The sequence below is a fragment of the Triticum aestivum genome, chromosome 5B (genome assembly GCF_018294505.1).
Source record: "Triticum aestivum cultivar Chinese Spring chromosome 5B, IWGSC CS RefSeq v2.1, whole genome shotgun sequence".
In the NCBI taxonomy this organism is placed as follows: Eukaryota; Viridiplantae; Streptophyta; class Magnoliopsida; order Poales; family Poaceae; genus Triticum; species Triticum aestivum.
In genome coordinates, this window is record NC_057807.1 from 472944780 (window position 1) to 472957018 (window position 12239).

General features: G+C 41.8%; 1 protein-coding gene across 6 annotated transcripts; it reads left to right on the top strand.

Annotated features, from left to right (window-relative positions):
- The first annotated feature begins 341 nt into the window (after positions 1-341).
- LOC123112557 (uncharacterized) lies at positions 342-6493 on the top strand. 6 transcript variants are annotated; one of them, XM_044533588.1, is made up of 10 exons: positions 353-613; positions 803-929; positions 1682-1787; positions 1951-2116; positions 2273-2373; positions 2823-2912; positions 4647-4835; positions 5022-5202; positions 5306-5526; positions 5618-6493. In XM_044533588.1, exons 6-10 carry the CDS (start codon positions 2874-2876, stop codon positions 6218-6220), a joined length of 1233 nt encoding a protein of 410 aa, XP_044389523.1. In that variant the 5' UTR covers positions 353-613; positions 803-929; positions 1682-1787; positions 1951-2116; positions 2273-2373; positions 2823-2873; the 3' UTR covers positions 6221-6493. The 6 variants fall into 6 exon arrangements, with proteins under 6 accessions (XP_044389520.1, XP_044389521.1, XP_044389524.1 ...); XM_044533585.1 differs by having other exon boundaries at positions 342-613; positions 1682-2116; XM_044533586.1 differs by having other exon boundaries at positions 352-929.
- Positions 6494-12239: the final 5746 nt, after the last annotated feature.

Consider the following 12239-nt stretch of genomic DNA (forward strand, 5'->3'; position numbering starts at 1 on the left):
TCAGATTCACCTAATTAGATCTAACCGTTAATATAAAAATTAACCCTCATCTGTGTACGTTCAGCAATTAACAGAAGGAGCGATGCTATACACACGATGAAACTTCAGCCGACGTGTGCACGATCCCATGTGGCAGCACAGCAGCGCACGTACATGCAGGAGGGAGTTGGTTTTTCTGTCCGCTGATGCATGCACACTGTGTATCGTTCGCAGATCGTGCAGTCCGTGTCGTGTGTGAAGCCATTTCGTACTCTGCCATCTATCGAGCGAGGGGACGAAACGTTCCGCTGCGCGAGGAAAAAATAAACTAATTCGCGTGATTAAAGGCTGGCATGCAGCAGCATGCCCCAAGTTCATTGGTTTGGCCTGCGGCGGCGCATCTTCAGGGGCGGGGGAGAGGGGGGAGAATGAGAGGCCTGGCGGCGGCTCAGGACCTGCTCGCCGGCGAGCATGCTCCGGCGGCTCCCTGGCGTGCGGGGTTGGATCGGGGCACTAGTGTTTCCCCGCCGCCGCCCCACAGCAGTCAGGGGTTGACGGGGAGAAAGCAGTCGGGCGGCGACGGAGGCGCCGATGGCTCGGACGACATCTATGCGACGACGACGGCTCGGGAGCGGTGAGTGGCCGATTCATCTCCTCGCCAGCCCCTCACCCTTCATAGGTTCAAGATCTGGCGCCCGCTTCTCCTCGACGCCCAGGACGAGCGGCCGATCCAGAAAACCAACCTGGTGAATTGATTCTTCGTCTAAGATACGCGCATACACAAGAAGCAGCCACGCAGACAGCGGATGGATTTTTCTTTCAGGAGCGCACACACACATATGGAATGCAAGCCGCCGGTGAAGACAGCTTCAGCGTCACTGCCGAGGATAGAATCACGGAAAGGTCAGCTTCATATGAAGTTAGGAACCCACCGCAAGGACCACGCTCAGGTACACACATACATACATGTACCAATATCGATATTGACCGATGCTTGTGGTTGCAATTTCATGTTCGTCGCTGATGTATTGATACTCATGGTGAGATATGGGATAATAACTGGGAACCTTTCACCGCTCAATTCTTACCGGCTGAATCTTTATAAGCAATCTTTTTTCCCTACCCCCCTCTTATATTTACAAGAAATTCAAGAGTGGTAGACATGTGGTTATTTGTTAAGAATCAGGAGCTACTACATTCTTGAATATTGAGACTGTATTAGTTGGTTTAGGTTAAACTTGATAAATGCAATTTACTTTTTGTTCCATCTGACAATTCAGTTGTATTATTGATTTTGACAGTTTTCAGGAATTTTAACCCGTATTTGGATTCTAGCTTCCTCAATCATTCTGAATTATTTAATGTTACTATGAGGTAAATGTGTTCCCAAGATTAAACCTGAGAAATGTGAAGTTGGCCACTTGGGTATGTTTGATTTCTTTAAGTACATGCAGTGACAACCACCATTGTTCATGATCTATTCTAAAGATAGATTATTAGCAGTGCAGCATCTCTGCTGGTTTAGTCAAATACTTCAGCTTGGATGGTTCTTACTAATATTTAAGCCAGCTTCAATTTTTAGTCTACTCGGTCATTTTGGATTACTTTCAGTTTCGGGTGCATGTCTTTAATAGAACAACAAACTGATTTTAGCTGCTAAAATAAACACTAAACGCTAATTCCTCATGTCAACTATTTGTAGAAGACCATCCCGCTGGAGGAGATCCTGATTATCGATGTCAAGCCGGGGTGGAAGAAGGGCACGAAGATCACCTTCCGAGATGGAAGGATCTAATTTTTCCTGTGCAGTTATGTGTTTCAAAAACTTATTGCGATATAATTTTTATATTAACACTATAGTTTATGAAGTTATATTTACAGATATTTCATTTTTTGCATAACACGAGGCACCGTTTTATTTTAAAATATTTTACGAAGTAAAATTTGTGAATAAACTGAATGATGTTTCAGAGGATACGAATGGTTGTGACTTGTGGGGTCGCCCGGGGAGGCGACTGCGGCGGGGAGCAGCGGCACATTGGCGGACAACAATACATGTGTAGAGCACATCGGCAGCAGCTGCACGTCCACGATGGATGAGCAACAATGTGAAGCAGGTGTAGGTGTGGGGGTAAGGGTAAGTATATATCACTTGTCATGTTTAACTCATGGCAACAAAGAGTAAGGATCACTTCACACTCACTACATGAAGAATACTGTTGTGACGATACATATATGATCCACTTGGTTGCTCAGTTAGTATTAATTTCCTATCGTTTCCTTTTTCTTGCAGACGTGTCCTGAAACTAGACTTTGAAGAGAAGTTCATCCGTGTATGGGAATTCTACCTTCTATGCCTCTGGTTTCAGATCATGAGCAGTTAGAAATTACCAGGTATGCATGTATATATGTGTGCTCTTTGTATAGGTTTACCTGCATTATTCCTAGACAAATGGAAGTCATATACTCCCTCTGTTCTTCAAAAATGCATCTTGCTGGAAATTGTTTGGTGGTTTCCAATGCAGACTAAAATTTGAGTTGATGTTGGTTTCTACAATTATGTTAATCTCAGCCATAAGATTGAGAGAGATCAGTAGACATCAGATCTTTGAGTAAAAAGTAGTAACTTAGAACCTTTGGTGAACTGTAGAAAGCAAGCTTTCATCGTTTGAGATTGTAAATAACATGGGATGGAGACTTGACAGCCACATACTTATTTTACACTGACCTACTGAACCGTGAAAAAACATTGCTGAGCTTCAACATTTCGGTCAAACATCACATGGAAAATCGGCTACAACCAACCAGATTGTCAAATCCCTATTGTTTTATGCTGAACTCAGGAATTGTGAATAAGCGAGAAAGCTTTTGAAGATATCAGTGCATCATCTCTTATGCAACTGCTACTGCAATTGACTCCTTTCCAAGCACGGGTAAGATCTTTTAACAAATCTTAGCGACATCTCTCTTCTTAAATTTACCGAGATTTTATGCAGTTGCTTTTCCTCTAATAAGGTGGATCATGCTTGTTGTTGAATTGTGCAGAAAGGTTACATTCTATTAATTTATTTTTCGTATAGTCAATATTTTTTCAACACATTTTGTATCAACTGATAACTTTGAATCTTTGTGTCTTTCATCAGATCATGCTTACTGTTGGATTTGTGCATGAATAACTAAAAGCGCCATGACATTATGCATATCCTTCATTTTAGCCATTAAACTTATTTATGTATCCGGTGTTAATTTATTATGATTTCTTGTATATTCATCTTAGATAGGGTGGTCTTTGAGTGGATTTGGTCATCCTAAATTTTGTGTGGATTATTTTTTGAGTCCTGCTTAGCTTTGCGAAACAATAATTATTATAGTCTTTGATCTGCACATGCCCAATTTCCTTATATTGCCCATTCTAGATTAGTAGCCTTTCTGCACGGCGACATTTTCAACTCATGTTTAATATTGTCGGAACTAAGCATAGGGTAGAGAAATGGTTGCTTGCATGCCATCCATGTCCTAGAGAATGTCCTTACCATGAACCTACCGCTTTATTGATCTGATTTTAGCTTCTAGATGTTCTGCAACTATATACACAATAGATACTGTTTGTCTAAACTGTAATGGCACTCTATGAGAAGTTGAGATAAATTGAGAATGGGGCAAAAAAAAATCCGACGCTTCCCGCTCTAAGCGGTGAATGCTATGGCTCCCTGAAGATAGCAAGCAGCTTGAATCCAAGGAGAAAACTAATTTAGTTCTGCCAAGACTCCTATTTTTTTGTGTATCTTTGTTCCAACTTTGCATTGAGTCCAGTTCACTTGGACAATATTTATATATTCCTTTGATTTTCGCCCAAGAAAATAAATATTCTAAAATCTTCGTAGGAATAGACTAAATAGGCTATGCCCTTACATTCTCTATGGAGAAGTTGTTCACCCTTGAATTCAAAAATTTATACCCGCAACAATTGACATGGTTTGATTGAGACGTGCGATTGCACGTGCACACTTACTAGTATCTAAGAAAAGTTATACCTCAATCAATTGATAGAACTGGCTTGGGTTTAATTTGTCTAAATCAAATGCACGGTTTAATAATGAACTGTGTTGTTTAACCATAACAACAAATCAATTCCTATCAAATTTCCTATAGCGAAATTCCTATAGGATAGAACATACATAACAACATCATGTATGAAACAAAAACAAATTCATTAACTTAGGTATGCCTCAATTTTCTATTATTAGTTGATATTATATCAACTGAATATCTTTTTTGCTTTACGAGATTTTTGCTAAAGTTGGATTTACACCTAATTCACATTGAGCTTATTCATGAGAATTCTAAACTTTTAATTCGAGAATAGTAGAGAGGAACATATGTCACCACAACACAAAAACTAAAAGTGTTGGATTTCAATCTGGTGTTAAAGATTATAAATCGATTTGATACACCCTCCCCGGTATGAAACCAAGAATATGTAAGATTTTGGTCCAAGGCATCGTCGGTTCCTGGCTCCGCCACTGGTGTTATCTATGATACGAGTCACGCCCATATAGCAACAAACGGTTTTGCTCATTCGAATGAGAATTATCTTAGAGCTCAATCAACTCCTTAGCAATGCTATATCTCTTTCATTCCTTTAAGCTTTGCATTACTACTTGCAGGCTTCGGAATATCTTCAAATAAGGGGACTGATTGACCTAGCCTGCCAGACTATTGCTAGTAAGATAAAGGGGAAATCTCCGCGTGAAATTTGTAATATCTTCAACATCAAGAGTGTCTTTCCTCCGGAATTAGATGGAGAAACGATAGCAAAGCGATTGCAAGATTCTGCAACATGTTCGAGCGACAAGGTATGTTCCTTGATCGATGCACTCTTTTGACGCAATGCAATTTTACCACTATAGAGTCATTTATCTTACGACTTGTTTCATTGTGACATCAGTGACAAAATCCTATGGTCATTTTTTACACTTATTCCATTGTTGCTTTGGTGGATTAGCAAAAAAAAATCTTACCCTCGTGTTGTGGACAAGCAGGAGTTGCCATGCAGTGAGACCCCATGTTTAATTCAAGAGCTCGAATTCGAGGAAAAGGCTTTGCAGGCTCTTGACATAGTTCGATGTCAAGAGTTTACAGGATACGACCCTAAGGTCAATGCTTACACCCGTACCCGATTCGACATATTCAACCTAGCCTTCTTTGAGCTTGACAAAGAGTGTGAGTATTTTTCATTATTGTTTCATTCGTTAATATTCTTTAGGTACCCATTTGATGTGCATACATGTTGGTTTTGATTCGTGATTGTGGCCTCTATCCACAGCTGAATTTTGTCGTGGTCCGCGGCTTAACATGATACCTTCACCAATACGTGACTCGATCGTAGGATCGTGTGTAAATGTCATTACCTTGAAGGTAAAGGAATCGGAAGTTGGCTTCCCGATAAAAGTTTTTGGTACCGTTGTAGCAAGAGACCAGGTAGACTATAGATGTGTTTATCTCTTCAGGCGTGAAAGGGATGATCCCCAACTCATCACCTCGGCGGTATGTATTTGTGCCTCCAATCTTTTCCTATGCTTATGTTTGGCTCCAAAACAGATGGAAAGATTGTTTTGGTTGAATTTTGTTTTTGCAGGATGGCAAGTTAACTTTGATGGATCCATGCCGAGGGCTTGTTCCGGCAGACAGAATATATTTTGAGATGAATTTAAAGATAGTCCATGATGGAGGTGAGGTTGAAGATTTCAGCAAAGGTGTGATCGTTTTCAACAGAGCCCGCCTCCCTAATGATAAGCAGACCATGGGTGTGAGTCTAAATAGCTATCTGAGTAGGGTGGAAGTGAGATGTGCATATGTTGTATATCCCATTGAAGCTACCATTGAAGTCAATATCTTGAAGGGACCGTGTAGTGTCTCAAGAGTTGCTGCCTGGACTACCAAGAATTATGAGTATAGTATGGATCTTTACAACAGCGGTGGTGAAGCAGCAGCAGAGATTGAGGCAGGAGGGACCGTTCCCTTGAGTCGTCGCGTTGTAGCTGTCCCACTTGGTAGAAAGTTGGTGCTCCTTGTCACCGGTCGTAGCGTTGGTGATGTTTTTGATAAAAACGTCATCGCACCTTTAGGACGATCAACTGAGTTGATGCATTATAAATTAGGCTCCGCACTTGTGGAGGTGAAACTTGTCTGGACAGCTGTTATGATCAAGGACGTGGGAGACGAGAGCCTTTTGATGTGATGCGCCTTTTGATGTGATGCGGCGGAGCGTCTGTTTGATGGATGGAAGACACTTGGGAAATTATGAGTCGTAGTGTATACAGGCAAAATGTACAGGCAAAATGCACAGGATGGAAACCAAGCTGAAAAGTTGTATCCAAGACAATTTCATAGGATGTATACAGGCAAAATGTACAACTGCCAAAGATGGTAGCGCAAAGGGGATGCATGATTAGCTGACTAGGCGACAGTATCTAGCCGAGCTGAAGCAAAATATTTAAGCTGGAACGCTGTATACAAATTGTATCCTGCTTATAGATGTCAGCGTAAATCACTAGTTCAAACAGAACGTTTCGGAGCCAGCCATTCTACATCATTATGTATTCGTAGAATAAACAGCAAAGTTGTTCCTGCTTATATAAAATGCACCATGGAAGAATGAACAGAAAGAAAGCGTGCATCTGCTTTTATGGAACATATTCTGAAAATCAAAAAATGGAAACCGACATTAGTAAGTACAAATAGATCAGAAATTTGAGAGCATAGATAACTATATATATGAAAACATACATGAGAATCAAGTATTTCGGACCTACTGCCTCCTTCAACAACATGAAGTGCTGAACATTAGATGAGAATATAGACGGGCAGACTGTGGTTGTGGCTAACATGGAACCCAATGCCAAGCAGTGGCTCTTTTAACTCCGGGACTCGTTATCGCATAATAAATTTGTTCGCTTCTCGGTCACTCTGTGGGCGATTTGGACCTCACAGCGTAAGGCAATTCATGAAGGCATCTTTCAAACCCCTCAAGTGATCAACTCTTTTGTCAACATGTTCATTGATGAACTGAAGCTAGTAAACGTGGAGAAGGCAGTACACGGCCGGGAGCACCGCGGGCTGCACCTGGTCGCCCCAAGGCTCCACCAACGGGCTATGCTAAAATCCATGTTGACGCTGGTGTGATGAAAGTCAGGGGAGGTTTGGCTGCGGCAGTCTGCTGAGACTGAGAAGGCCATTACTTGGGTAGTTCTATGTTGGTTATTCGTGGAGTTGATGATCCCGCGACTCTGGAGGCCATTGTGTGTCGTGAGGCCTGCTCTGGCTGAAGATTTAAATTTTCAGCGTTTTATCATTGCTTCTGACTAGAACCAAGTAGTTCATGATATTATTAATAGTAGTCAAGGTAGCTATGGGGCTATAGTTAGTGAGATCAATCTCAAAGCAACTCAACTTTTTGTGAAGTTATTTTTGAAGGTTGTGCTGTCAACACTGAAGGACATAATTTAGCGAAGTTTTCTTTGTCTCTAGGTCTGGAGCGCCACGTCTGGTATGGCCAACCCCATGACAAACTGTATCCCAACTGTCGTGCCTTTTGATGAATAAACTTGGTTTCGCCCCTGGAAAGGGAATTACTTGTCTAAAATATAGGCAAAAATGATGGCTGGCATCCAGTGGTTCACATAGTGAAACTGAAACGGTATTTTCACAATTATTTGCCAAACAATTGACATCCATGGTAAGGTATTATTATCAATTATCTGACACCACCTTTGCAAAAACAAAGTTTAAGTTGGGTGTTTGCAAAGCAAAAAAAAAAAACTTTTTTTGGGGGGAGCAAAAAAAAACTTTGAAATGCAATCAGAAGAAAATAAAGCTCTAGATAAATCCCATCACTTGTGTACCACACACAAAAGCATAACAACAAATGATATATGTAAAAAAGAAAGATGAAGGCAGATATTGGATGATTAATCGAAACCAAGCACACGACTGAGCATGAAAAGAAATTAAACGCATCTGCAAACTCTGATGCCAACCATAATAATTAAGAAAGAATCAGAAAAACAGGACCAAGACCGCCTGCCGCGCAAACATGTTATGTTAGAGCCTGTTTTTGGATACTGCAAATGCAAATTAGCATCACAGAAATCGCAAGAAAATGGAAACTTGATTTTTTAAATGTTTTTCCACACAAGCATATATAGAAGAGGAGGACCAAAAATTACTACTCATATAAGTTGTTGAGATTTTTAGCCTCTTGTTTGGCAAATAATTTGTGTATGTTTATTTCCTATATATGTTTTTTACTTTTGTCCATAAGTTTCCAGAGATCTTCTATTTGAAACAACCAACCTGTTCTTCTTTTGAGAATGTATAAGCTGTACAAGTATACTTATTTGTAATGTATTTTGAAGAATTTAGTACCAACGGAAGTTTCGGCAACTAACAGTGTTCACATATGTCATGGTTGAATTTTGTTTATTACTGAAAACCTAAGATTAGAAGTGTACACCGAGAGTCATGGTTAGAAGTTGAATTCCAAGGGATGAAATAATTGATTTTGGGTCATAATAAATCAAATCAAATGTGATGATTTTCTCTCCTGTTACAACGCACGAGCCCTTTTGCTAGTTAAATTCAAAAATAGAAAAAAATAAAGATATTAGAATTATTTTTGTAGCAAGAAATATGTTTGAGTGACATAAGAGCATATACAGCCCGACCTCTCAAAGTCGCCTCATACGCCCGGGCGGGCTGCCCAGTCACTGCCCGGTCAGGTTTTTTCGACCCAGACGGACGCCTCAAACGGGCCTCAGACACCGGGACTGACCGGCACCCCCATATCCAGCCTATATATGGGGCAGATATGGGGTGGCCTGGGTACGGCCAGGCGCGTCCGCCTGGCAAGCCCGGCCCACCACCGCCCCCATGGATGTCCCACAAAAACTGGCCTCGTCGGTCCGAAACCCTATCTCACTCACTCTCCTCTCTCGCTCCGTCCTCTCCTCTCTCTCTCTCCGTCCTCTCCTCTCCCCTCACCGATTTCGATCGAATCCGGCGCAATGTAGTGGTCCGGCAGGCCCTCCAACGACGAGGTGGATCTGAGTATGAGCTTGCCCTCCGCATCGCCTTGGACCGGTCCAAGGTGGACACAGGGGGCAGCTCCGGATCTGCAGCCTTGCCACAGCCGCCGCTTCCCTATCGACGCATCTCGAATGCAGGCGCTAGCCCCTCCCGACCCTTGGGCAGCTCCGACAGGCGGCCAGCGCAATCGGCACCTCCCCCACGTTGTCCCATCGCCCCGCCGGTTGCTGCTTCCCAACCCCGTCCCTCGTCCCGCCGGCTGTTGTTCCCCCTCGTGGGCACCGGTGGGTGCTTGTGACCGCCCCGCCGTCCCGGACGCGCACGCCGAAGTCAGAGGCACGCGCCGCCCGCCGCGAGAGGAAGCGGGCAAGGAAGACGGAGGCTATGAAGAGCTCTGTCCGCCGCCGGCGTGAGTTACCGGCGGAGCCCGACGAGGACCAGCGGCTCCTTGCATGGGTCACCGCCGGTCACTTACGACGGCGGAGATGGACGCTCGGCGGCTCCGCCGGAAGAACGCCAAGGCTCTTCGGCTTGCCATTGAGTAGTCCGAGTAGGAGGCGTTGGAGAAGGTGAAGGAGATGGCTCGGCTGGCCAAGCTCAGGCGCCAGTACGACCGAGCCGTCCAGCGCCTCAAGGGCCTTGTCATCGTCGACTCCTCCTTCGACGACGACGGCTCCTCCTTCGACGAATCGGACGATCATCCACCAGCCGACGACGGGTACAGCTACGCCGGCAACCAGAAGGGGAAAGGGCCGGCCTGGAAGTGGTGAAGTTGATTTTAATTTCAAGTTTTAGATGTAGTATATAGTTGTCCGTCGTTTTGTGTGAACTTTGGTGGACCTTTTGGAGAATTATTGTGCAATTTCTATGTCCGGAACTGATCTACGTAGTTTGATCGACGTTGCATGCTATGGATATAGGGGTTCAGATATGAGAGACACGGATGTGGACGACGCGATTTGAGGAGTGCCCGGTCACTGTCCGCGGACGCGTCCGCAGGCATTTGAGGGCCTGGATTTGCCAAGTCCAACTATAGATGCTCTAAGTTAAGGATGAAAATGGAGTGGAAATTTTTCGTTTTTCCAGATAAAAAATGGAAACGGAGAGGAAATATGAAAATGGAAACGAAAATTTGCAAAACAGAAACGGAAATGGAATTTTTTATGTGAAAACGGAAACAAAAACGGAACGACATTTTCCGGTTAAACAGATGTGGAAATGGAACTTTCCATTTCCGTGACTATGGAATTTCCGTTTTTACTATAGGCCTATAGTTGCTTTGTGGCACTAGGATCAAACAACACACAAGGACACAATGAGCAAAATGAATTATTTAGGTCCAACTTTTACTACCACACACGTACTTAACTAAACATATACACAATTGTCCTGTACTACTACAATACAATGCTAAGTTGTTAACATAATCATATTATTTTGTAGCCATATTAACAATTCCTTAAAAGATTGTTCTTGTGTGTATTTCTAAGTTCCGCTCAACGCCCACTTCTGTTTCTGTGTCCGCTCTGTATTCGCTCCGTGTCTGTTTCCGGTAGTATCTGTTTCCGTACTGATTTTCGGGGTTTCTGTATTCGTTTCCGCATCTGCAAAAAAATATAAAACCAAATGTGGTATCACCCAGTTCCGTCCGTTTCTGCTCCATTTTCATCCCTACTTTAAGTGCTACTCTAGGCAAAAGTATACTTTTCGTTCCTCAATTCCTGGCGGAGTATAGATTTGGTCCCTCAAGTTCCAAACTGGACAACTTGCACCTTTAACTACTGAAATCATACAAGATACATCCATGGTCATGGTTTTGACCGATTTTTGTGCTGTCCCACCCCGGTTTTGACCGCGCCGACTCAAATCCACGTACTTTTTCCAAGTCCGTGTAATGTTTTCAAATTCGGGCACTTTATTCAAATATGTGAACTTTCTAAAAATTTGTGTACTTCTCAAATGCGCATTCTTTTTTCAAGTTCACGTATTTTTCAAATTTGTGTACTTTTTTAAACTTCGTGTATTTTTTTCAAATTCATTTAATTTTTTTAAATTGACGTACTTTTTCATATTCGCGTACATTTTTTCAAAAGAGTTCATGAATTTAATAAATTTGTGCGAACTTGAAAAACGTACGTGGATTTGGATATTTTAAGCAAAAAATGTGGATTTGAAAAAATTATGCCAACTAGAGACAAGTACGTGAATTTCAAACAAAGTTCATGGATTGTAAAAGGAACACAGATTTGAAAAAAAATACGCGATCTTTAGAAAGTATGCGGATTTGAAACAAGTACGCGAATTTTGAAAACAGTTCATGGATTTGAAAAAAATACTTGGATTTGTTAAAATTACACAAACTCGGGAAAAATACGCGGATTTGAAAAAGGTAGACAAATTAAAACAATCATGGATTTGAAAAAAGTACGCAGTTTTCAAAACAATTCATTGATTTGAAAAAAGAATGTTTATTTTTGAAAAATTATACGACCTTGAAAAATCTATGCGGATTTTAAAAGTGTATGTATATTTCCAAAAGTTCATGGGTATGCAGAAATTATGTGAATTTGAGTGAGCACCGGTCAAAACCGGGGTGAGTCAGCACCAAAATTGGTCAAAACCGAGACCAGCGACGAACCTTGCCCGGTTTCAGTAGTCTGAAGTGCAAGTTCTTCAGTTTTAGAGTTCAAGGATTAAATTTAGACTACACCAAGAATTGAGGGACGAAAAGCATATTTTTTTGTTAATGCTATAAAACAACTAATGTACTCCCTCCGTATAAGACCTTTTACAGATTCCGATATGGACTACATACTGAGCAAAATGAGTGAATCTACACTCTAAAATACTCCTTCGTTCCAAAATTCTTGTCTTGGATTTGTGTAGATACGGATGTACCTAATACTAAAACGTGACTTGATACATCCGTATTTAGACAAATCTAAGACAAGAATTTTAGGATAGAGGGAGTACGTCTATATATATCTTTATGTAGTTAATATCGAAACTCTAAAAGGTCTTATATTTAGAGACGGAGGGGGTAGTTGAAATTTTTTAGAGCACTATTTTTGGTTACTGAAAATTGTTCTTTATATTTGATGTCATTAATGATAACACAAATGCAGGCATAGCAGCATGAAAAAATCCACTCAAAAAAAGTAGAACCATAAAAA